General features: G+C 45.1%; 1 protein-coding gene across 1 annotated transcript in view; it reads left to right on the top strand.

Annotated features, from left to right (window-relative positions):
- The window catches only part of LOC135368124 (calcium uniporter protein, mitochondrial-like), a 214,950-nt gene extending 191,466 nt beyond the window's left edge, over positions 1-23,484 (top strand). The window contains exons 3-8 of the mRNA XM_064601214.1: positions 7,721-7,802; positions 12,119-12,289; positions 12,768-12,872; positions 13,832-13,992; positions 15,451-15,654; positions 17,932-23,484. Of these exons, the coding sequence (XP_064457284.1) occupies positions 7,721-7,802; positions 12,119-12,289; positions 12,768-12,872; positions 13,832-13,992; positions 15,451-15,654; positions 17,932-18,171 (963 nt within the window). The 3' untranslated portion in view covers positions 18,172-23,484. The remainder of the gene's footprint in view (positions 1-7,720; positions 7,803-12,118; positions 12,290-12,767; positions 12,873-13,831; positions 13,993-15,450; positions 15,655-17,931) is intronic.
- Positions 23,485-23,501: the final 17 nt, after the last annotated feature.

The following is a 23,501-nucleotide window of genomic DNA, read 5'->3' as shown; positions in this document are numbered from 1 at the left end:
TATCCGGCATGGAACGCCGCCCAAGGGAAAAAAGATAGGAAGTAGTTTCCGAGTATGAGGCTGGCTGTCACTTTAGGAAAAATGATTACTTCCCAGTGGACCACCACTCGTTCGTAACGTCCGTGATAAATTTGCTCCCGATAAACTGGTGTTTGCTCGTGTATTTGTGAACCAGTTGCGGGACTATCACAACAAGGTACTGAGCTCTCCGTCGTGAAAAGCGCAGTTTTTATTAGCTTTTGCATTTCGATGCCTTCCGGAGGAGTGAAGCTGAAATGCTCTGCGAGTTTTTCATTGCCTCAAGTCGTGCGTGACTTGTGGGGGGAACCCCAACGGTAGTGTCACGCACGTCAAATAACTGCATGAACGGAGAGCGCTGCGTAAAAGTCGCGGCAAATGCGATACAACGTGTCGGGGTAGCCAGCAGCCCGGTGTGCAGCCATCTCTAACCGCACGTTCTTTTTTTTTTAATTCTGCGTTAGCGCCGCGAAGCAACTGTGGCTATGAGCGACGTACAGACGTGGTCAGATGGAGAGAGGACAGCAGGAAGGAGTGGGGGACAGGGGGGTTAGTATGCGTCCTGGGCCGACTTCAAGGGGAACTGTGCCGACACTCGTCTGGAAAGTGTGCGGGAAAACCCAGGGAAAACCCCAGACAGCGCAGCAGATGTGCGGGGATTCGAACCCGCATTTACCTCCCAGTCTCGACGTGAAAAGCGGCCACCCCAACCACTACGCCACGGGAGCTTAATGCGCGCTTTGTAATGAAAGAACTGATGTTCTGAGGTTGGAACAGCATAGAAGGGACAAATACATACAAAGCCTCAATTTGCCTAAGTTAGTTTTTCCTAATTCAATTTGCCTAAGTTTGTCTTAATTACTTAGGCAAGTTGAGGCTTTGTATGTATTTGTCCCTTCTATGTTGTTCCAGCCTCGGAACATCAGTTCTTTCATGTTCATCAGTTGCCGCCTGCGTCGATCCCGTCGTATGAATGTGTGTGTGAGTGAGCAAAAAATGTAAGAGTGAAAGGAGGATGAGTGAGAGACAGAGTGGCTGGTTTGTCCCTTCAGATGACGCACCCCGGAAGTCGCTGAGAAGGCGTGTTAGCTTAGCTCAATTGGTAGAGCCCTGGACCGGCAACCCAGAAGGTGTGGGTTCGAGTCCTACAGATGGCTAACCTTTTCAGTGACTTTCATCTTTCAGCGCTTTGTAGTGTTTAGTCCGTACGTTCAATACACAGAGCCGTACACGTTTACAAAAAGTGTGCTTTCCAAAGGTCGACACACAGGGCACGACGCCAAGCGGTTATCCAGCGGAGAAGCAGACACGCCTCGCATCTTCGCGTGAAGAAGCGCGCGTCGTTTTCGAAGTTTTCTACGACATATACCGTATACAGAGCCGTATATTAAAAGGGAGTCTGGCCATTAATGGGTCATGCCTATACCTGAAGCTCCACCCACTTTTTCAGCTTTCCGACCAATAAAGTCTTGAAATATGAAGCACTATCAATCAGCCTATCCCCACTAAATGCCCCCTTATCCAACATGGGCAGCGCCATTTTGGGTGGCAAGTGGATTGGATGGGATTGACATGGATACCTCTCGTAATCTGCAAAAGTAGTGGATTGTTGGTGCAAATTTGATGAGCGCCACCTAGGGAGCATAAGGCACGTCGGGAATTGTCGTCTGCTTCCGTCGTTGTACCGCTGCCGGCAGCTGGGACACATTCTGTTGTCGGTATGATTTTTAAACAAATCTACATGAATAGTTGGAATATAAGAGGCAAGAAAGTTTATATCCATGAAATCCAGCAATTAAATATAAGATTGTACAGCACAGCGCCGTTTTTGTTATGGTTTCGTTGTGATCGCCGTGTTCACTATGCCTAACACCGGCGACAAAACGTATTATTTTCAGTTAGATATCGATGGATGAGCATAAGTTGAAACTTATTTCCGCGAAACTTATATTAGGATGTACATTTGCAGCGCAAAATCAGGTTAGTCTGTGAAAATTTTTTGTCACGAAATCCCCGCTTCACTGTGTTTGTTTTCGTCGCCATTTTGGGTGGCAGTATGGTGTCATGGCGACCCCCTTGGTAAAAAGCAAACCAATCAGAGGAGCGAAACTGTGATTGACAGGTCGAGCCTCTTTTTGTGGCTCCTCCCAATGGCCAGACTCCCTTTTATATGTGGCTCTGACCGTGTATTCACACGAGCGACATTCCCCCAGAAGCGGAAGATGCGAAAAGCGTCATAGCTTTCTGCTCTCACGTGAGCGCGAGCGCTTCAACGTCGTGTCTTCACGTACGCTGCTAACCGTGGGGAATATCCTACTACACAGCCACAAGATATTCCGTAGCAGACGACAGAAAAACACGCTGACGGTGTCGTCTGCTAAGTGTCGTCTGCTAAATGCGCAGTACGGCACGCTCGATATTCTGCACCGCGTGAATGCTCACATAACACGGGACGGAACTTCATCACCGTAAGCAGTGTTTTTGCTTTTTCTTCCACTGGAATATTCTGTGAGGATGTCGCTCGTGTGAGTACACGAATTGGGTATTGTATTTGTAGGAACTCGGGCAGAGAACGAAGGCGTCTCTCTCGCACTGTCAGATTTCCGGTGCCTACTGTAACTTCAGGACGTGGGGTCGCATTTGCGTAAGGGTTCGCTCGGGTATTCGGGTCTCCCGGACATGTACAAAATACTGCGTAAAAGTATTTAAAATGAAATACTAAATACTCCGCGGCAAAAGTGTTTAAAATAGAGCACAGAATACTCAAAACAAAATAATTTGAGTGCAGTACTAAATACTCGAAGAAGTATTTAGGATACTGTTTAAAGTACTTTAGTATTAGCAGTATAAGTGAAAGCAGTAGCAGTAGTAGAGCAGTAGTATTCTGAACGTGACCGTAGAAATGAAAGTAATAAATTGGAACAACCTTAATCCGTCATACTTAAGCGTAACTTTCATTTGCAAGGTGTGGCGTAATGTTTAGTGAACTTTGGTGAACTCAAGTAAACTTTGGGTGATATGTTCTGACCCAAAACTTCGTAATCCCTCCTGTATGTCAGCTCGGGTCTTTCAGCTTCTGGCGCGCGTTTATTGCTTTGGTGACAAAGGAAATAAATGCCGAGATCTCCTCTACCTAATCCCCGGGGATTTACCTGACAATATGAATAGGGGCTGTTTTCTGACGAAGAGGTCGGGCTATTGACAAGCAAGGCCAAGCGTAGGACCAGCCCATTGTACAGGAGGATAAATGACATATGCGCAAATCTCTCCCCCCCCCCCCCCCCCACCCACCCCTTGACACGGCGGGGAAGTGTGCTGGATACGGCTTGACGTCGAAGGGCAGTATTTTGACTGAGTAGCAAATACTAAAAGAAGCATTTCAAATAGTTTAAAGATGTCTGTCACAAAAAGTATTGAATACAGTACCAAAAGACCGAAAAAAGTATTTAATATACTGTATTTTGAGTGCGAACTCATGATTCGTACGGGTCTGGTTTAAAAGATGATTGGAAAAAATCGTTTGAGGCTGCTCTGCAGAAGAGCGTAACGGGTGATACCCGTTCCTTTTGTACGGCTGTGAAGGTAACGGATCCCTTCATTCCTTGAAGAGAAATGTTTTACTTTAGCGCACCTCTAGTATAGGAAGGCGTTGTCATTGTAGGATGTTTGTATAGCACAGCTTGCACTGCAGTCACTGCTCCTGCATCGATGGCGCTGTCAGTTTTCGGCACCGCTGCATGTACTCGGCATATTTAAACAGGGGCAGAAAGCAACGAATTTGAAACAGCAGCCGTACAATGTTCCGCAGACCCGCAACCCGGCAACCCCTTCGACGGAAGCGCGAGTGCGTCAACTTCCGGTGGAATAGCTGTCGTCTGCTACCTCGGCACGAAGCACGCGTGCGCGGGCAGTGGCGAAGACGCGTCACTGCAGCGATGGAGAAACGATAGCAGACGCTCTTTACATGAGACGACTAGAAGGGTACATCAAATCGCAAATGAAGTCCCCAGTCATCATCGAACGTGTTGTTGGTGAAACTTCGTCCTGGTCTTAGCGGCCGCGAAAACAAAGCAGACGATATGCACAGCAGGATGTGACGTACCTCTGTTGTTGACCAATTAGAGGAAACTCCCCGTTGTTTGAAAACGGAATCGCTCTTCTCCTGTTTTTCTCACTTTCTCATTTATTTCTTTATATAACACGAAAGATATGCTAGAACGGGGGGGGGGGGGGGGCTGTAAAACTACTGGTTTACATGCAGACGGCATCAGAACATACTACTCACTGACAGCTACATAAATGTGAGTAAACCAGGGTGTATAGCAATATCACAATAGGAATCAAGGTGAATCAAAGCGCTATAAAAATCAGAGTATTGCACATACCAACATCGGAACAGTAATCACAGAGGTGGAAAAAGAAAAGAACAAGCAGAGAGAACAAGACAAAGCGAATGTAATCGGTAGGGGAATATTAAGGTGACCTATCCTCTACCATCAAGCAAGTGGTGTTTAAGCGATGAGATGAGGATGAAACCTTTATATGGGTGTCTTCTTCTCCTCCGAGGATAGCGTGTACGACCAGTTCATTGTGGAGGTCAGCGGCACCTTTTTACGACCAGACCTTCCGAGTGTCACGTCCTGTTTTATGACCGCACGGAAACGTGGTCAGCCTGAGTTCGGGACCTTTTACTAGCTGGCAAACGACGGCGTAAACAATTGTGAGAATTTGACGCACGTGAACATACTTCGCCGATACTTGGTCGACGTTCACTATACACGGGTGACGGTAATAGCGTTGACCCGTGTTTTTACGAGGTATTAATAACCGCGTTTTTCGCAGCGTCAGTCTTTTCTGCGGCTGTCGGTTTTCTACAAATAAGAGATAAACTGATGTTCTGAGGCTGGAACAACATAGAGGGGACAGATACAAACAAAGCCTCAAATTGCCTGAGAAATCAACGATGAAAGATGAAAGTCACTGAAAAGGTTAGCCAGCTGTAGGGATCGAACCCACATCTTCTGGATTGCCGGTCCAGGGCTCTACCCTGGACCGGCCTGGACCGGCAATCCAGAAGATGTGGGTTCGATCCCTACAGCTGGCTAACCTTTTCAGTGACTTTCATCTTTCATCGTTGATTTCTCAGGCAATTTGAGGCTTTGTTTGTATCTGTCCCCTCTATGTTGTTCCAGCCTCAGAACATCAGTTTATCTCTTGTTCAACAGGTGCCGCTTGCGTCGATTTCCGTCGTATGAATGTGTGTATGAGTGAGCAAAAATGTAAGAGTGAAAGGAGGGTGAGTGAGAGTGAGTGGCTGGTTTGTCGTCCCTTCAGATGACGCACCCCGAAAGTCGCTGGAGAGGCGTGTTAGCTTAGCTCCATTGGTAGAGCCTTGGACCGGCAATCCAGAAGATGTGGGTTCGATCCCTACAGCTGGCTAACCTTTTCAGTGACTTTCATCTTTCTACAAATAGTGTTCGTTCTACTGTCCGTCACAGTCTCCTGTAAAGCGTGCTTTCACTGCAGTGGCGTAATGTTCGCAGGAGAAACAACCTACAGCTCTTCTCACACTCTCATAGCGTGCAGACAAAATGTTGTAGGCCTGTCGGAACGGAGTGTACTTTTTCTTTATTTTTAATAATTCCCACGTTAGCGCCGAGAAGCGACTGTGGCTACGACCGGTGTACAGACGTGGCCAGATGGAGAGAGGACAGCAGGAAGGAGTGGGGGACAGGGGGGTTAGTATGCGTCCTGGGCCGACTTCAGGGGGAACTGTGCCGACATTCGTCTGGAAAGTCTTCGGAAAACCCAGGGAAAAACCTCAGACAGCACAGCCGGTGACAGGATTTGAACCCGTCTCACCTCCCAGTCTTCCTGCAGATGTTGGGACGCGGAAGACAGGGACTGAAGGAAGCACACAAACACAAGCGTCACTCGCAACTAATATGTATTGCAGGCAAAAGAATGCTTTTAAAACACAACCGGTAGGCGACACGTGCCGGGTTATAAGCCTCAAACCGTGCTGATAGACGCACGGCAGCCAGTAGATAGTAAGGACGTAATTAGGTACCTAGGAAGGCAAGTTCTTTATCAGAAAGTGTTAGAGATGGTTGACTGACACACTTGCCTTCCCCCGCCAAAAGTATGTGATGCGCTTCTATTATCTCCCGGGTAATTTGAGATCTGGCCCTCCCCAGGACAGTGGTACCCCGAAAATCCGGAACACAACCACATCTATCGCAATGGTATGCCAGATTGCCCGAAGGCACATAGTTGCGAGTGACGCTTGTGTTTGTGTGCTTCCGCGTCCCAACATCTGCAGTATGCTGTCTCACCAACTTTCTGCGCTTGTCCCAGTCTTCCTCGGTATACGGTTCGGCGTCACTGTAACCAGGGAAGGGTAACGGTAATGGTAACGGAAACAGAAACGGTATGTTACCGAAATTGGAGATGGTAACGATGACGGAAACAGAAACGCATACTACGGTCCTCCATTACCGGAAATAGAAACGGAAACGAATTTATCGTCCGGTATTGAATTCGGGTAATGGCTAATTCTGTTGCGCGATGACATTTGAGTGACTTTTCATATTTTGTTTTTGTATTTTGATGACTTCATTCCCTGTAATGCTCTAAATACTACACGAGAGCATGGAAAGAAAGCGCAATATTGGATCTCGAGGGTGCATCCGTCACTTACCTCGTCCCAGTCCTCATAACTCCATGACATCAACACATGACTATACTCCACCATAGCACGAGGGTGACAGCCTACGATTTTTAGTTACTTATTTTGTACTTTTTTTTTCGTTTCACCGTGGCCATGGCAGTATTATTTACTACTGAGAGCGTCCGCTTATAAATGCGACATTGGATGAAGGTTACGCCCATCTGGAGTTGCTGGACTCCGAGTGACTGAAGGCTGAAGACATGTTCCTACATTTTTTTATATATTTATATAATATATATATATAATATATATATATATATATATATATATATATATATATATATATATATTATATATTTTTATCTTGCAAGATGTGCGCATCCCAATGACGTAAAATTACTTGTGTAGTGCGTACGCGTGACACCGAAGCAGTATTTGTGCAAAACACAGGGTGCTGAGAGAGCCCGAAGGGCCGTCCTCCCGCAGCTCTGTAACCGTTCCATTGCCGGAAACAGAAACAGAAACGGAAACGTAACGGAAACGAAATTGAGAGGCCGGTATCAGAAACGGATAACGGAAACGAAAATATAGCAGAAACGAAAATGGAAACGGTAACCAAAATACGTCCGTTATCCTTCCCTGACTGTAACGCATGGAAATTCAACTTGAAGGTCGAAAGAGCGCTAGCATGACGGCAGCGACTAAATGAAGAGGTCGGAGCCTATGAGCTTGCGTGCAGCACATCGCTTACTTACTTCAGCTATCACGTGCTGGTTTGACGACATGCCGCACGCTACTTGCCTTCACTTGACTTGACATGGCACGGAGTGACGTCCGTTACCTCTCTTTCTCGTTTTCTTACGGGGTCTCAGAAGGAGGGCAAGGGGGTTCTAGAGCAATTACAAGGTCAGAGACCTCACGCGCGCACTGCAGGTGTACTACAACCATTGTTGACGAGTGCAATGAAATTTAATTTGAACCAAATGAAGGAGCGAAGGAATGATATTTAATTTGTTTTCTTCGTTTCTCCAGGACCGGAATGTCTTCCCTTGGTACTGTCTGCCTTCCCGCGACCAGCACACAGATCGTCCACTTTCATCCGCAGTATCTGGTGGTGAGCAACTCAGTCTCTGTACCGTTAAAGTCCTTGTGACAACCCGAACAATTTAACAATTTAGACTCGGTTCCACGGATTGCTCTCGAGCTAACGGGAAATGAATTCTCTTCGGTTACTTCCGGTTACTTCGGTTACTGCGAGGAGCGTGGTTCTAGTGGGGCAGCGTGAGGACACCGCGTCCTCGTCGATTCGCTTTTTTTTTTTTTTTTTGAGTGGTGCACTAAGTTCTATAGAGATTTTTTTTTATCCTTTTACAGAATTTTTATAATAAAGCGTACATTCGTTTTCCACGACTGATGGAACGTAAGCAGGGACAGCTGGGCCGGTTGGTACAGCTCCTGTCAAAGTTAATAGTAACACTGGAAAAAAAAATGTGGTCTCGTTCTCGAGCGCGATTACGGCAACCCTTGGAGCCATGAGGGAATCGTAATTTAATAAAAAAATTTCTGTTAGTTTAACGCAAGGATTTTGTTAACATAACATTCCCCCAGGGTGACTGTTACCACGCTCGGAAATCACTTTTTTTTTTGTGTGTGTGTTATTATTAACTTTGGAGGAAGCTGTACATTATCCGAACCTACCGACTAATACATTAAAGAATACGAATAGTCGCATTGATGCGACTATTCGTGTCCTTCCGTGTATTAGTCGGTAGGTTCGTTCTGCCGCCTGAAAAGGATGGGACGGAAGCCTGCAGTTTCGATAGTCTGAAGTCCTCGTGGGGGTTGCTCTCGCTTCGTGAGATCAATTACGTCATTGTATTTCTTCATTGGCGCGATTGTGGTCGAGATTTTGCTGATGTTCGTTACCATCTCGTATTACCTAAATGCAGTTTTCACAGGTGAGTTACGCGGCAGGTGGGAAAGGAGCGTGTAACTACTAGTACTGGATGAATAATTACCGTAATTTCACGCGTATAAGCCGCACCGCAGATAAGCCGCAGGACGCGTTTTTAGGAACGTTTTGAAAATTTTCTGGCAGATAAGCCGCACTCGCAGATAAGCCGCGGGCAATACGAGACGACTGATTTGAACGACAAAGGAGACCATATAGAAGGCCATAAACCCTGTGGTCCATAGTGTACAACAAAGGAGGTCAGCTCTATACCAAGATCGGATTGTGCCCTTGTTGGGCGTTTTTCATGGATTGATCGGTCAGTAGTCTTCCAATAGACGTGAATCACTGTCACCACTTTCGTTAGAGTTGCTTGGGGGAATGCACCAGGAAGATTATTCTACTCGAATGTGGGCATCGGCAGGGCAGTGCTGTTCCAGAGACACTGTCGGCCCGGCCCTTTCGTCAAAAAACTGACGTATGAGGAAAATACCAGGAAAAAATAGTCATCAGATAAGCCGCGCACCGGTGGATAAGCCGTAGAGCACCCGTGAGAAAAAAAAAAAAAACGCGCATAAGCCGCGGCTAATACGCGTGAAATTACGGTACCTAAAACACAACTTGTTAATTAACTTCTGAATTAAACGTTTTCGCTAAAATGCGAGACAGCAGAATTGGAGCCAGTCATTATTTAAATCCATCCTCTTGTTCTAAATATCCCGAAACGAGCGCATACTTTGAGATGCAAATTGCGAAAAGCTTTGGTGTGCAAATGAGCCGGTACCGAAAGTACGCATTTCTGGAACGCAGAAGGGGTCTATCTGGCCAACAGATTAGCGTTTATTCCAATCAGCTCGACCGCTACGAAACACGTGGCCTTCCGACGCGATCCCTCCCTCTCCTTCTTTTTGCGCTCCACAAGTGATGGCTTTAGTCTTGGCCCATTTGCGTAGCAAAATTTTGGCGATTTATATCTCAAAGTACTTGTTCGTCTCGCGATATTTAAAAAAAATAGTCTGGATTTAAATAATGACTGGCTCCAATTCTCCTATCTCGCATTTCCCCCAAAAACGTCTAATTAATTAAATCATTAATGAGTTTTCGGTAATTAGTCATCTGGTAGTTGCACGCTGTAAAACCCACATGTGAAAACTGCATCTCGGTAGAGCTCCCGTATCTTTATTTTTCTTTTTTAATTCCGCGTTAGCGCCGCGAAGCAACAGTGGCTATGAGCGGCGTACAGACGTGGACAGATGGAGTGAGGACAACAGGAAGGAGTGGGAGACGGGGGGGGGGGGTTAGTATGCATTCGGGGCAGACTTCAGGGAGAACTGTGCCAACATTCGTTTGGAAGGTCTTCAGAAAACCCAGGGAAAACCTCAGACAGCACAGCCGGTGATAGGATTCGAACCCGTGTCACCTCCCAGTCTCTGCGTGGAAAGCGATGACCTTAGCCACTATGCCACGGGAGCTGGTCGTAGCTTTATTATAAAAATCCTGTAAAGGATAAAAAAAATGCCCTATATATAGGGGGTGACATTTTCGGGTTAAATACCTTTCTCAGAATCGGGGGGGGGGGGGGGGGGGGGGGTTAAAAATCGGGCGCTATTTTTAAACCTGTAATTCGGGGAGAAATCGGGTTATAAAAGTGCCTTCGGGTGTTATCGGGTGTTTTTGTTTCTCCTCTTGTCTATTAAGTCCTTTCCTAATCTCTTCTTTTTTTTTTTTTTTTTTTTTGCGAGATCATTACCTTCCACCGGTATTCCCCGAAGGCATAGACAGTGTTGAAACACATGGGTGTATTGCTGGGAATGTAAGTGACCCATTCTTACATGTGTTACACGTGGCGACCTTTGTTCGTCTTCAGTGGAAACGTCGCTTGAGGATTTCATAGTGACTGGAATTCGGGGCGAAATCGGGTTTAACCCGAATTGGTCGGAGGTCAGTTCGGGGGCGAATAACCGGGCGGAATCGGGTTTTACCCGAAAAAGTCACTTCCTACCTACACAGCTCCAAAGCATCACTCAGACAAAACAGTGCCTGACAGACTAGAAAACGGTGTTCCTCATGCTGTCCCACAGGAACCAATCCCATACCGGACAAAGTAACCGCAGTGTAACGGAGGTGAAATGGAGTGGTTCGTATCCAAAACGGAAATGGAGAGTTTTTTTTTGGCCTTTTGGGGAGTTGGGAGTTTTGGGGTTCCCAACCGCTTTGCATGTCCCGAAGCAAAACCGCACTTTGGGTAATGCAAATTGCAGAGGCCAAACGAACAAGACGGTGGTTGACGTCTTTCATCTACTTTAAGTTTTGGGTGCACACATATTAGTTTTCGAAAATACCGTAGCTTGTTTCGCCATTAAATCCCAAAAGCGTCGTCGTCTTCGAAAAAATATTGACAACAAAGAGACAGTTTTGTTTTATAATACGGATTATTTTTATATCTAACGACGCATACAAGGCACTTTCTTGCCTTTAAATGTTTTTAAAATAAAATGAAGATGTGGTTTTTGCATATGAATTATATATGGCCAGGTGGACAATCCTCTCAAGGAAAGCGTTACAATATGACTGATTAGCAAAAATTCGTTAATTAACTCTTTGATTAGGGGATTTTGAACTAAAGCGAGATAGGCAATCCTTGGTGAAAGTCGTGCACTTTTTAAAATTCTGGAACGAATATATGTGCACTGAAGTATCAATAGCTGAATTTTGCTCCACAAATGAGCCAAAGCTGAAACCGCACCAATGAGAAGTGCAGGGAGGAGAGAGGGACATGTGCTTTGGCACGATGGATATGATTGGACTAGATGCTAATCTGACTGGCCAGATCAACCGCCCCGATAAGTCTCCGTCGGATGCAGAGTTGCTTGAAACATGATAAAGAAACACAAAAGTAAAGTGGACAGACACGACACTAGCAACATGGGTTATCGAGACAAACGGAAAAGATAGCTGGAAAAGTGGATGGAACAATAGACCTCTACCTGTTTGTATGTAACAAATGACGTCATAACATTCGACAGCGCCACGAGTTTGGTAGAGTTGAGCTACGTTCAAAGCTAGTGGCGAACAAGGTCGCGTCCGAAAGCCACGGTCCTGAGGGGATTACGATGGTCTCTGAAAGGGACGTGACCTTCGGTCCTACTTTTCTTTCAGCGAACAATTGCCCGTTCGTGGAACCCAGCTCTCCCCTTCCGAACTGTTTTGGTTTCGGTCTGTCTACCAACGTCATGATAACGTTTGGCGGGTAGAGGTTTATATCAAGACCATCCCATTGGGCCACCCTCACCAGAGGGCGCTTCTGTAGCTAGAGCCTCGCCAGGTCAGTCGTCTGTGTTTCTTCGGTTTGTCTCAATAAACCAGTTGCTCGTGGCCGTGTCTCTTTAGGTTTGTTCGTCATGTGTCAGTTCCTGTGGGTTCAATCATGCGCACCTAGTACTGACTGTTTAATTTTTTTTTCTTAAATACATTTACAGAGGTGACAGTAGCATACAAGCAGGGTTTGCCAGAAATTGTGGTGCCATTACCATCACGGCAGGAAAAATGCCGCTTTACTCTGAGGCCTCTAGGGAACACCGTGAGCGATTTTGTAAGAAGCATCTGCCAAGAGGATAGGGGTGTGGACCATGTCTCTTTCTATTCTGCAGGTGAGTTCTTGGACAGGGACAGAGATTTTCCCAGCACTCCCCACAACCCCCCCACACAACTCGAATACTGCCCAAAGGTTTTGCAACACCTTCAGAATGTATGTAGAAAAGGTAAAAATACCTCCAGAACAGGTCAAAAATGCCTCTCACCCTGAGAAAACGAAAAAAAAGGACAGCAGATTCGAATGGAGCAATGCATAATACAAGATACACACGAAAAAATGAAAATCGGAAGAGAAGAATCTGAAGAAATTGTGAAGGGCAAAGTCGGAGAATTTATGGAGGAGCTTGCATTTCTCCTTCAACACCATTTGTAGAGGTCCAGCTGTAGAACTGCAGTCTTGAAGAATGTGGATAACTCTCGCTGCCATACCCTTGTATTAATTTCATTGGCGAAATGTGCCCTAAACTTCATTCAACATCAACCGCACATTTTCTTGAAGCCTCGTATAACTAATGAAATTATTTTCTGTGACAGATGGAGTTCGAATTGCATCATCATCTACCATAGAATCTCTTCTGAGAGAAAACTTCTACCTCACCCTCAACAACCAGGTTTACCTTGTGGAGCCTCCATCGCTAGGTATGCCACCTACTTATTCTTGCATATACAGGGTGTCCTAGAAAACGTGTTGTTGAATTATAATAAGAAAAACTACGCCACCTAGAATCATGCGGTCAATGGCATTTCTGCTTGCTATTTTTTTTTTGCCACCTCCTGATGTGAAAGTCAATGTGAATGTTTTATTATGCAGAGCTTTACCGAACACGGAAATTTGCCAAGTAATTATGTTCACTTTTTTACCCCACTAATGTGAAGAGCGTGCTGAATTTACTCAAATTCGTGATAATTGACAGGGGTGTTGAGGAGCTATCTCATCAGAAATAATAGCCGAACATCGTTTCTTTTCGGGGCACGAAGAGCATAGTGTTTGATGACTTTTTGAGCGCAATCGTTGTCAGTCCAACGAAAGGTGGTGGAAAACCCAGCCCACAGAGTGATAGTATAGAAAGGGGTAACACAGGCATGGCTTATCACATCCAGCTTCCGCTGGGATCATGCCTTCCCTTTCCCAATATCAGCAACTGTCACTTTTTTTACTATCACTTTGTGAGCTGGGTGTGAGACATCCTTTCGTCGGACTGACGACGACTGCGCTCAGAAAGTCATCCAGCGCTATGCTCTTGGTGCCCCGAAGAGCATGATGTTCGGCTATTTTTTCCGGTGGGATAGCTCCTCAATACCCCTGTCAATTATCATGAATTCGAGTAAATTCGGCATGCTCTTCACATTGGTGGGGTAAAAAGGTGACCTTTACTTGGCAAATTTCTGAGTTCATTTCGCCAAAAACTGACATAATTAAACTTAAGTTTCACGATATTGACATCAAAGAGGTTTCAAAAACCGTAGTAAGAACAAATGCCGTTGACCGCATGATTTTAGGTGGTGTAAGTTTTCTTTATTATAATTCAATGACACATTTTCTGGGACACCCGTATATAAAGGGTCTGTTGAGTTCCTAACTCCTGTCCCTACTGCAGAACGCCTAACGTCAGAAGAAACAGAGAATATGTCCAATATCAAAGTCCTAGTGGCCCGGCTCTACGAAAACCTCAACGTCAGCGAGTTTCAGCTTGAGCAGGAAAGGAGGCTGCTCAATAGGTTACATCATGTCAAAGAAGAACTGCGGCCAATGGAGGAGGTAAGCAGCGAGCAGTGGCGTAGCCAGACCTCCAAGGTAGGGGGGGCTCGATACGAAAACTCGCCCCCCCCGCTGATCCTGTGTCGACAACACACACATACTTGTGCACACTGCAAACTGAGGATTAAAAAAAAGGAAGGAAAATACTTGATTAGGACGTTCACAGTACGATTACTTGTATAGGCGGTCATGACCAATGAGGTGGTGTCACGAGATTGGAAGTATTTTGAAAAGCTCATACTTTGAAAACCATTCAAAAGTGCTTCTTGGATAGACGCCCATGAACTGCAAGAACTTTCGCGATTGTCACACTGGTCCCCCCCACATATATTATGTTCTCGGATTTGCACGATTTGTGTGGGTCGGTCCGTGGCAGGTAGGGGGGGCTCGAGCCCCCCCTAGCCCCCCCGTGGCTACGCCACTGGTAGCGAGCTACGCATGTACATTAGCTTGAACAGGGATTGAGGTGACCATTCTTGTACTTACACATTCTAAGAGAAAGAGAATGCTGGCCCCTTTTAACGTAGACGATTTAGCTCTAATGAACTGAAACAACTGGAAACGCTACCATCGCCAATGGGCAAATAAAAAAACAAGCTGTGAAATGGGCAGTGGTACCTGTGGTGCCTGAAGCTTTTTTTAGGTATTTTTCGCAGAAATACGAGGCGAACCTAAGAGATAACGATGGTTACACCCTGAGACACGAAATGGAGAAGACGACGCAGCTCAACTTCTCAGTGTTGTTCTTAGTCATCTTCTCTTTCGTTCCATGTCTCAGGGCATTCCTCCATCGTCGTGCTTCGCCAGATAGCCTGCACCTTGTCCATGTAAGAAATAAACCTTGCAGAACAAGATAGACAAGTCAGGCACGTTGATTGGTACTGCAGTTTGGGGAAATTGATTGCACGGCTCTAAATGCATAAAAACGTATGTTCGAAATTCTAAAATTTTTAACGCAAAATTTTAAGATATTTCAAAATTTACAAAAGATATTTTCGTACGAAAGCCGCGATTTAATGGGAAGACGTGTGAGGGAAAAGTGACCTAAAGAAGATATGCACAGATAGGCAGAAGATCGCACCTTCTTTTATCCATCTCCATTCTGTTGGCATCTTGGTTGCACCAGTTGGATTTTTTTCTTTTTATTCTTCGGATACGTTCGACAGGGCTATAGCCAGGGTTATAGCCAGGGTTATAGGTTTGCCTTTACGGCTGAGATGAGGTAAAGTTTGGAGGAACCATGTGATCAAGGGTGTCTCCACTCACGAGACAGCAATAAGGGGTATTCCTAGACTAGCATATGGGTCCACAGAAGAGAACACATGCACCTCGACCTTGAAATGGTGCCCCCCCCCCCCCCCAGTCTTATTTGGAAGAGGAACCAAAGAGGTCCCTGGATGTGCAATAAGGGAGAGAGGGACATACTTGCATAGTGTATTCTTTTCTATATTGTTTCAGAAGAGGCAAGAGCTGATGACAATGTCCCACCGCAAGACTACAATGCTCTCCTGGGTGGGACTGGGGCTAATGGGTGTACAGTTCGGCATCCTGGCAAGGCTAACGTGGTGGGAGTACTCCTGGGATATTATGGAGCCAGTCACGTACTTCATCACCTACGGCACCACTATGGCCATGTATGCCTACTTTGTCGTCACGCGTCAGGTATGTCAGCATGCTAAGATTTTTTTTTTTACAAGGTAATCAGACGTACAGTGCAGAACAAAAGTTCATGGAACACGCTCTGGTGAATTACTTCCTGGTGCATTCCTTCTGGTGCATTCCAGCCAATGGCGGCTAGCGCCCATATAGTTACGGCTAGAGTCACTAAATAAGCCACGCTTCGGAGTATCGACACTTGAGTTCCAAGGGCGAGCATGCGCCATCTTGTTTCCGCGCCACGCTACCCACGCGCACTGCGCACTTTAGCGCACGATGCCATCTATAGTTAGGGCCTGACTTTTTCGGGTTTTATTTTTGGCCAAATTCGGGGGGTAAATATCGGGTGATATTTTTCATTTGAAAATTCGGGTGTATTCGGGTTAAATCCCGTTACGGCACATTCTGTCGTCAGGAATTCGGGTGTATTCGGGTGATTTTTTTTTTGTTTAATAAAAATTTGTCTTAACGTGGAGCTAATGTTTAGCAATGTTATCAAACTTTATTTTAATGAATGCTTATGGGTGTGCTACGCAACCCGGATATTTTCGGGTAGATTCGGGTTAAACCCGAATTTTGCAGATTTCGTTCGGGGGGTAAATATCGGGCGGATATGGGTTTAACCCTAAAAAGTCAGGCCCTATCTATAGTGCGCGGGTGAAATGTTCCTTTCGTTTGCAAGCAGCAGTTGACAGCCTTGAGCTCACCTTGACATCCTCGGGACGCTCTGGTTGACAATACATGGATTATCGCACAACAATCATACACGCTTCTCTATCCCACAAATGGGGATGATACCGGTGTGGTGCGGGAACAAGATGGCGCTCCAGCTCTCCCTTGGACCTCAGTGTCGATACTCTGAAGCGAAGCTTATTTAGTGACTCTAGTGCCTATATGTAGGGTTTCGCGTTTTCGGTTTTTATCTTTGGGCGTATGTTTTTCGATGTTTATCGATTTTCACGAAATCTGCGTTTTTCAATGTTTTTCATGGCGTGTACGTGGTTTACCCGACAGTTACCGGCTAATAGTAGAAGAATTTTAGAATAGGGTGTGTGAGAATCGGGGAGAAATTCAAGTGTGCCCACGGCGGCACTAGGCAGTCCCATGCACGGCTTACAAGAGAGAGAAATCTCGTTATGCGGAGAAGTTAGTTCATCTCTTGCAGCGCCGCTATGGCTAACAACTGAGACTTGAAACCTGTATCTTTAACACTCACAAAATTTGACAGAGGCTTTCAATACCTATGTAAAGACTAGGAAGCTAACATCAAACTTTCGTATGCAAAAGTTTGATGTTATAGCATAACATGCCCATACACATATTGCATATATGCATCATCAGTAGTAAACATCATATAAAAGCTAAACATATTTCTTGTTGTTGTCGATGTCGGTGTCTTCAGCCAATCGCAGATCGACATGCTGGAACATTATCTTGTCGGCCACAAGGCCCACTTCCCACTTTGGGGCAAGGCCTATTTTTCTAAAACTAGTGTGCACACTTAAAGCCTGGTGTGGGCTCTGAATATGAGCAGTTGTGATGACGCTGTTTCTTTGGTTACCCCAAAGCGGTTCCAAAGTAGAATAGTAGAATTGGAGCCCCACTCCAATTCTAAAACTATTTTTTCACTGGTACCATGACTACCCCTCTGAAACAAAACACTGGTCCATCTAAGACCTAATTATGTTGCCCACACAGAGAAAGCTTAGCCGTTTCCTGATTAACCAAATACCTTAAGCTCGTTAACGTATTTCACCTTGTACAGCATCTTATACAGCATCTTATACGGATTGTAGCATGTATTATTCAGGAACTGAATGCATAGAGCCTCAAGTTTTAGGATTTTACCCGATTCTTCCATGAATTTGCGCCCCGAATTGAAGGTTGCCTCTTTAGGATGAAACCCAATTTTCGCCCGGCAAATTTCCCTCACTCGGATGTCTGTAGGAATGCTTTAACTTACTTGTTTGGCAGAAAAAAATGCAGTTACATCACCGTTTGTACCAAACCGCTGCCGTTAGTTTGAATAACTGAGCCCGATTTCTCCCCGAATTTTGCATACTGGAAATTTTTTCACCCGAATTTGCACGAATTTAGTGCACATGTTTATTTACCCGATTTTTATCCCCTGAATGCAGAAAAAAAATATTTCCCTAAAACTTCGGGCTCTATGAATGCACCTATCATTTAAACTTATCTCGCCCACCACACTATAGTGGCTGCTGCATGTACATGCATATCATATCAGTTTTATTTGCCGATGACCTCTCTGCCTTTCTGCAGGACTATTACCTTCCCGACGTGCGAGACAGGCAGTTTCTGATAACCTTCTACAAGTACGCTCGGAAACAAGGAATGGACGTTTCGAACTACAACAATCTACAAAACGAGAAAGCGCACATTGAAGAAGACTTGAGACGCCTTCGGGACCCACTGCAAAAGCATCTGCCAATCAGGGAGCTTTTATCCCACCACGACCCCGAGGTGTTGAAGGCGGGCGATGCAGCACACGCCCACAGATAGCTTCATTTTCAAATTTTATTCTCGCGTTTTTTTCTCGCTCGTAAAATATCGCGTTCTTCGAGATAATTTGTCGGCTGTAGTGCCACCTCGTGTCGGGCACGTCTCCAAACTTTTTGAGATTTTCTAGTGTGTGTGAGGTTGAAATTGACAGTAATTAAATTAATTTTCGAGTTACAGACACGGTTGTGCGGACAGTGTAGCGTACACACCGTGTCCCGATCGCGACGTACATATTTGAAGTGCATTCGAAAGTCTTCCGTTTAAACAAGCAGCATATCCAGTTCTGGTTACCAGTCGGTTGTCTCTTTCTGGTGTGTAACTGGATGCTGAACAACTTTGTGAAAGCCTAGACCGTAACCACTTCTTCCAATAGTAGTACCCAAACGGTTAGGATGGCACACACGCAAGCTGGCTTGTGGACGAGCTCCATCATACTTGAAACCCCGAGTGTGGGCAAACAAAGCGTGCACACGAGGAGCAGTCGCACACGTGATGCTCAGTTGAGTCTCCGATAGGTACCTTTCAAGAAAAGCGCCCGCGCCCCCAAGTGAGCAGCACAAGGCGTCTCGGGACGTTTGAGAGACACTGCTGTGTCGTCTGCTTTTTCCTGCGAGACCACGTGGGCTGTTTAGTTGAGTGTTTAAGGCATACAAAGAGTGCATGGCTTGCTCTTGAGAACACTCGTTACCTCTTCCGCGTCCGTTACGACCGGCACATTCTAAAACAAAATGCAATCGAATCTTGATACAGAGAAATGCAACTAGAGCGTCTGCAATCTGTGCGTCTGCAATTAGTGTGTGCTCATGCGCTGGCAGCAGCAAACAGGAAACCACCAACTTCCCAAGATACCTCGGGTGCCACAGGTGGCACCGGCTTTTCTCAAAAGGTCTATTGAGTTCCGTGCGTGTGTTTGTTTGCCTGCAGACTTGGGCTTCAAGGAGATATGTTCGAGCGGCCATTGAAAGTTATCACGATGCACCGTTGCCACATGGCACAGTCAGTGGAGCAACTGAGTCTTATATTGGTTGAATCAAGAGCTGAACTCGTTCAGTATTTTGGGAAAGAATTATGCTTTATGAATGAATCATAACAGCTGAAGATTTGCTCCGCATCCATGTCTTTGTTTGTTTCTCTTTTTGTTTTCCTTCTAATAATGCTTTACTTTAGAAGGGCAGTCTATCCTAGTATATTATCAAGGCGCATGTTGACAGAGATCCGCGATTCTATTTCTGACAGCGCGTGTGCTGTCCTCTCCTTCCTCAGCAGAACTACCACATTTACTTCCATAACTGATGCACTTCTCATTGGAAAACGTAGCTGCGGTTAGCCGTGGAGGTCTGTGGGGTGCGCTGATGAGTCACAAGTTGCAGTTATGTGAGTAAATGCGGTAATTAATTGAGTTGTGGTAATTAATTAATTAAGTTGTGGTGCAAGACAATGAATGTCAGCGCTTCGAGGCGTCAATGAAGGTATTGCCGTTATGCTACGTGGTTCATGTTAAGGAGGGTGCACGCTGTCCTTTATGTGCGAAAATTGCGGGGCATTAACTATTCAAAATCACCCCATTTGTTAACATTTGTTTTTGGTTTCTATTATATTTAAATATGTTTTGTTGTTGTTATTGTGTAATACGTACAGTACCCACATGGTGCTATCCATCCTTCAAAGGGTATCTTAACCAAAGAATTGCAATGCGACGCTAAACGGTGTTGCAGGCGATGCGTAGGTTATGGACGTACTTAAATTGCAGGTTGAACATTGTGATAGGTAATTACAAATCAATCGAAATAGCAATTTTACATCGAGCGAAGCTCTTTATATGAGCGTGGGATATGCACATATGCACGAAGGGAATCCAACATGACCAGTGTAGAGGACCATGCGCTAAGTTTATAGCCGATTCCTTCCCCACATACTGTTGTACTTTTTGAAACTGTACTTACTCGTGATGAGCATTTTTGTGTACATAATGAAATTGTGCTTAATATTTGTTTCCTCGAATTGAGTTGTACACAAAGTGCAACCTGGGTACCATGCATATGTACATGGCATGAGTACACAGTATCACTGACAGCAGCAAATACGTCATTGCCAGAGTGCCAACAAAATATAATCGAAAGATCAGCAAACAAAAAGTCCCGGGCAGAAATTCGAGCTGGAATCCCAAGTGGGAATCCCACACTTCGAAACAATTTTGTTTTTCAAAGCGTGTTACCACTTGGCTTCCAGCTCAAATTTCTGCCTGGGATGCATATATAGTACTACCCTTTTAGCTTCACCGATTGTCTACTACCTTCTTGTTGACAATTCAAAGAACAAACCAATATCATACTCGCTAATTGCTCTAACGATTTATAAAAAAAGTTGTACTCTCAATAAAGGCTGCACAGTATGTACATGCTTTTACAAAGCACTCGCAGCTCCTTTGGACAAATTCCTTACAGGACATTTCGCTATAAAATTATGCTCCATGTACCAGTAGAAGTGAACAAATATGCTAAGTAACACATTTCGCAAAATACGATCACTCACTCGATCCGTTTTTCCTCCTCTGCCTCTCCTCACCTTTCGCGTGCCACCTAGCTCAGTTCAGATGTGAGGTGTACAATGTCGTCCCTCATCACTTAACGTGTATCAACCGAAGCAAGGGACCACTAAGGTGATGCACGTCCCAGCACGTTGTGCATCCATTTCTTGGCTCAAGTTCTATAACGCTTTGCAAAACTCTATTTGCAGAATGTAAAGAAAGGAGATAGTGAACACAAGCACAACCGAGCTGCTGGGATTTTTTTCAGTATTCGTGAACAAAGTAAAGCGAATCACGGTGCGGCTTTTTACTGCAGCATACCTGTCGCACCTCAAAAAGTAAAACGGATTCCACCTTTTCATCTGCCTCTTCCGAAAGTACGCCATTGTTTCGAAGTGGTCATGCTAACTCTCCTTATTGTGATGGCAACGGTGCACCACTTCTGGTCTGCTGCCCCAGGCAACTCTTACCAGAACTAAGCAAGTCTTCGCTTTAAAGGAGCAACATGAAATTATGCTTTGTTCATCAAGCACCAGTCATCGTTCATCACGTCACATCTATAGTAGATGCCACGCCTGATTTTTCCGCTGAACAGCGTTTCATTACTGCACATTATGGTTAAGGCCTTACTCTTCCGGGTAATATTTAGCAGCAACATCGGGAAAGGGGGGCCTAAATACTTTGCTTCAATAATCTGGGTGTAATCTGGTTGAACTAAACCTGATCTGACCCAATTCTCATTGAATCGGATTGCATCAGGAACAAATCTCTGGTTTCCTCAGCATACAGACACATGACACACCAACAGACAGAGAGTATCAATATTTAGCCCGTGCATCTATATATTCGTGTTCAACTTAAAAAGGGAAAGAAATCTAGTCTGTCAACTACATACACCGTTGGGGATAAGGAGACTCAATAGCGTGCCAGGAGAAATATGAAACTGCAGCGCCATCATGTGCCAGTGCTCGCAGGGATCGCCCATCATGTGCCCCCCCCCCAAAAACGTCAGCTTATACTACATTGGATTTCCCTCTCTCCCCTCCCCCACTACACGCTCCGACAAAGAACCCCCCCCCCCAAAAAAAATAAAAAAAATAAAAATAAAAAAAATTCGAGGGTTTGGATTTGCCCCTGGCTGAGAAGTCTCATTTGCCACTGGTGATCGCTGCCAAGTGTTAATGATGGCCTGATTACATCGCGCCAAGAGATTGGGACGGGTATCCATGGCCGCACCATGCCACTCGTGCCTGCTTTCCAAAAGCTTAACAGCATACAGTACAGAAAATAAATGTTGTGCACAGTGACTCCAGACAGACAGCGTGATGAAAGAAACAGGGTTTTGAACAATGCTAACTGTGACACTTTCTGCCTGGTTCCTTTAAGGCATATCCTGTTAGAGGCGATGAATTACGTTACACAAGATACGAGGGAATGGGGTACAGCTCGAAGCAGAGTTAACTTGAACGCAGCTCTGAGCTGCAGAGCGGGAAGAGAGTCACCGTAGCGGCACTTGGGAGAAATGAAGGGAAAGAGTGTTTAGACTGTTCCACTTGTGCTGCAGGGGTGTCTGCCTTGCCATGAGCTGTTGCATTAACTGCTGTTGCATTCGGCACAGAGCTGTACACAGTAAGGGTTACGCTGGTCGAACAAGTCGAACAGTAGTATAAAAGGAAAGTTATAAGCCCATCTGGAAACCACTGAACAAATTTCCACAAAATATTACCAGCTTTAACAACTTTATGCTACACTATAAGCTTTCTAGATAAGGGATTTCCCTGGAATATGACACACTCTCTTTACCTTTCCAACTGCCTTCCTTTTAACCGTACACCTCATCCTTGCAGTTACTTTATCCTGTCCAACTTACTTGTTTGACTCCACTTCTCAGAGCATCTATCACATATAGGTATATAGCTAGACCAAGATACCTTGAAAAATCTGTGCAGGATAATACACTGTCAGCAAATGTTTGAATATATTGTCCTCTGAAGCATATGAGAACGTGCAATTATGTAACATTCAATACGAGAGAAACAAACTTGTTTTGTACCCGGCAGTTACAAAAGAAGGATAGAATTATATGTAGTTCCTTGGAGCCTAGCGTTTGAGGGTTTGAGAGGGTAACAAAAAAGAAAACGATAAAACATGTTTTTACCCCCTCCCCTTTTTTGGCATCATTGTCTGTACACGCAAAATTCGGGTTAATCGTTACGGTAAAACACACACACACACACACAAAAAAAAAATGGAATGAAAGGCATCTTGCAAAAGTGCAAATTCAATATCCAATATGGCACTGAAGAATGCTGGGCAACGAACATTCAGTATAGCTGCATAGCATGTTGTGTTCATCGGAAAAGCGAGAAGTGTTTTTCCGACGAGCATCTCCCAATTTTGATGAATAAAAATAGAAAACACAATGTTCATTCTACCTATACTACCTGGGCTTCGTTCGCTCGATTTACGCTCAGAGCTCGATTTACGCTCGATTTACGCGAGCACAACATGATCTTGCAAAGACTGTATATGCATTAAAGGCCATGCTAGAGAGCATGTGTAACAGATGTGCTAGGCAATAGTTTGGTACAACAACATGTCGTGCTTTGTCTCTCTCTTCTTTTCCTGCGAGAAAGGTTGCCCCCCCCTCCCTCGTTCCACTAGCTTTGTATACCATGGCCCGTATTTGCTTTGGAAAGTCAATGCTCCGTTGCATTGTTACTGCCAGTTGTTGCAGATGACTCGCATTATTTATACATAAATAAATAAAGAGTTATTCATTTGAAGTGAGTACATGTGGAAT

This window comes from Ornithodoros turicata, chromosome 9 (assembly GCF_037126465.1).
Source record: "Ornithodoros turicata isolate Travis chromosome 9, ASM3712646v1, whole genome shotgun sequence".
NCBI lineage: Eukaryota > Metazoa > Arthropoda > Arachnida > Ixodida > Argasidae > Ornithodoros > Ornithodoros turicata.
This window is presented reverse-complemented; position numbering and strand designations above follow the sequence as displayed.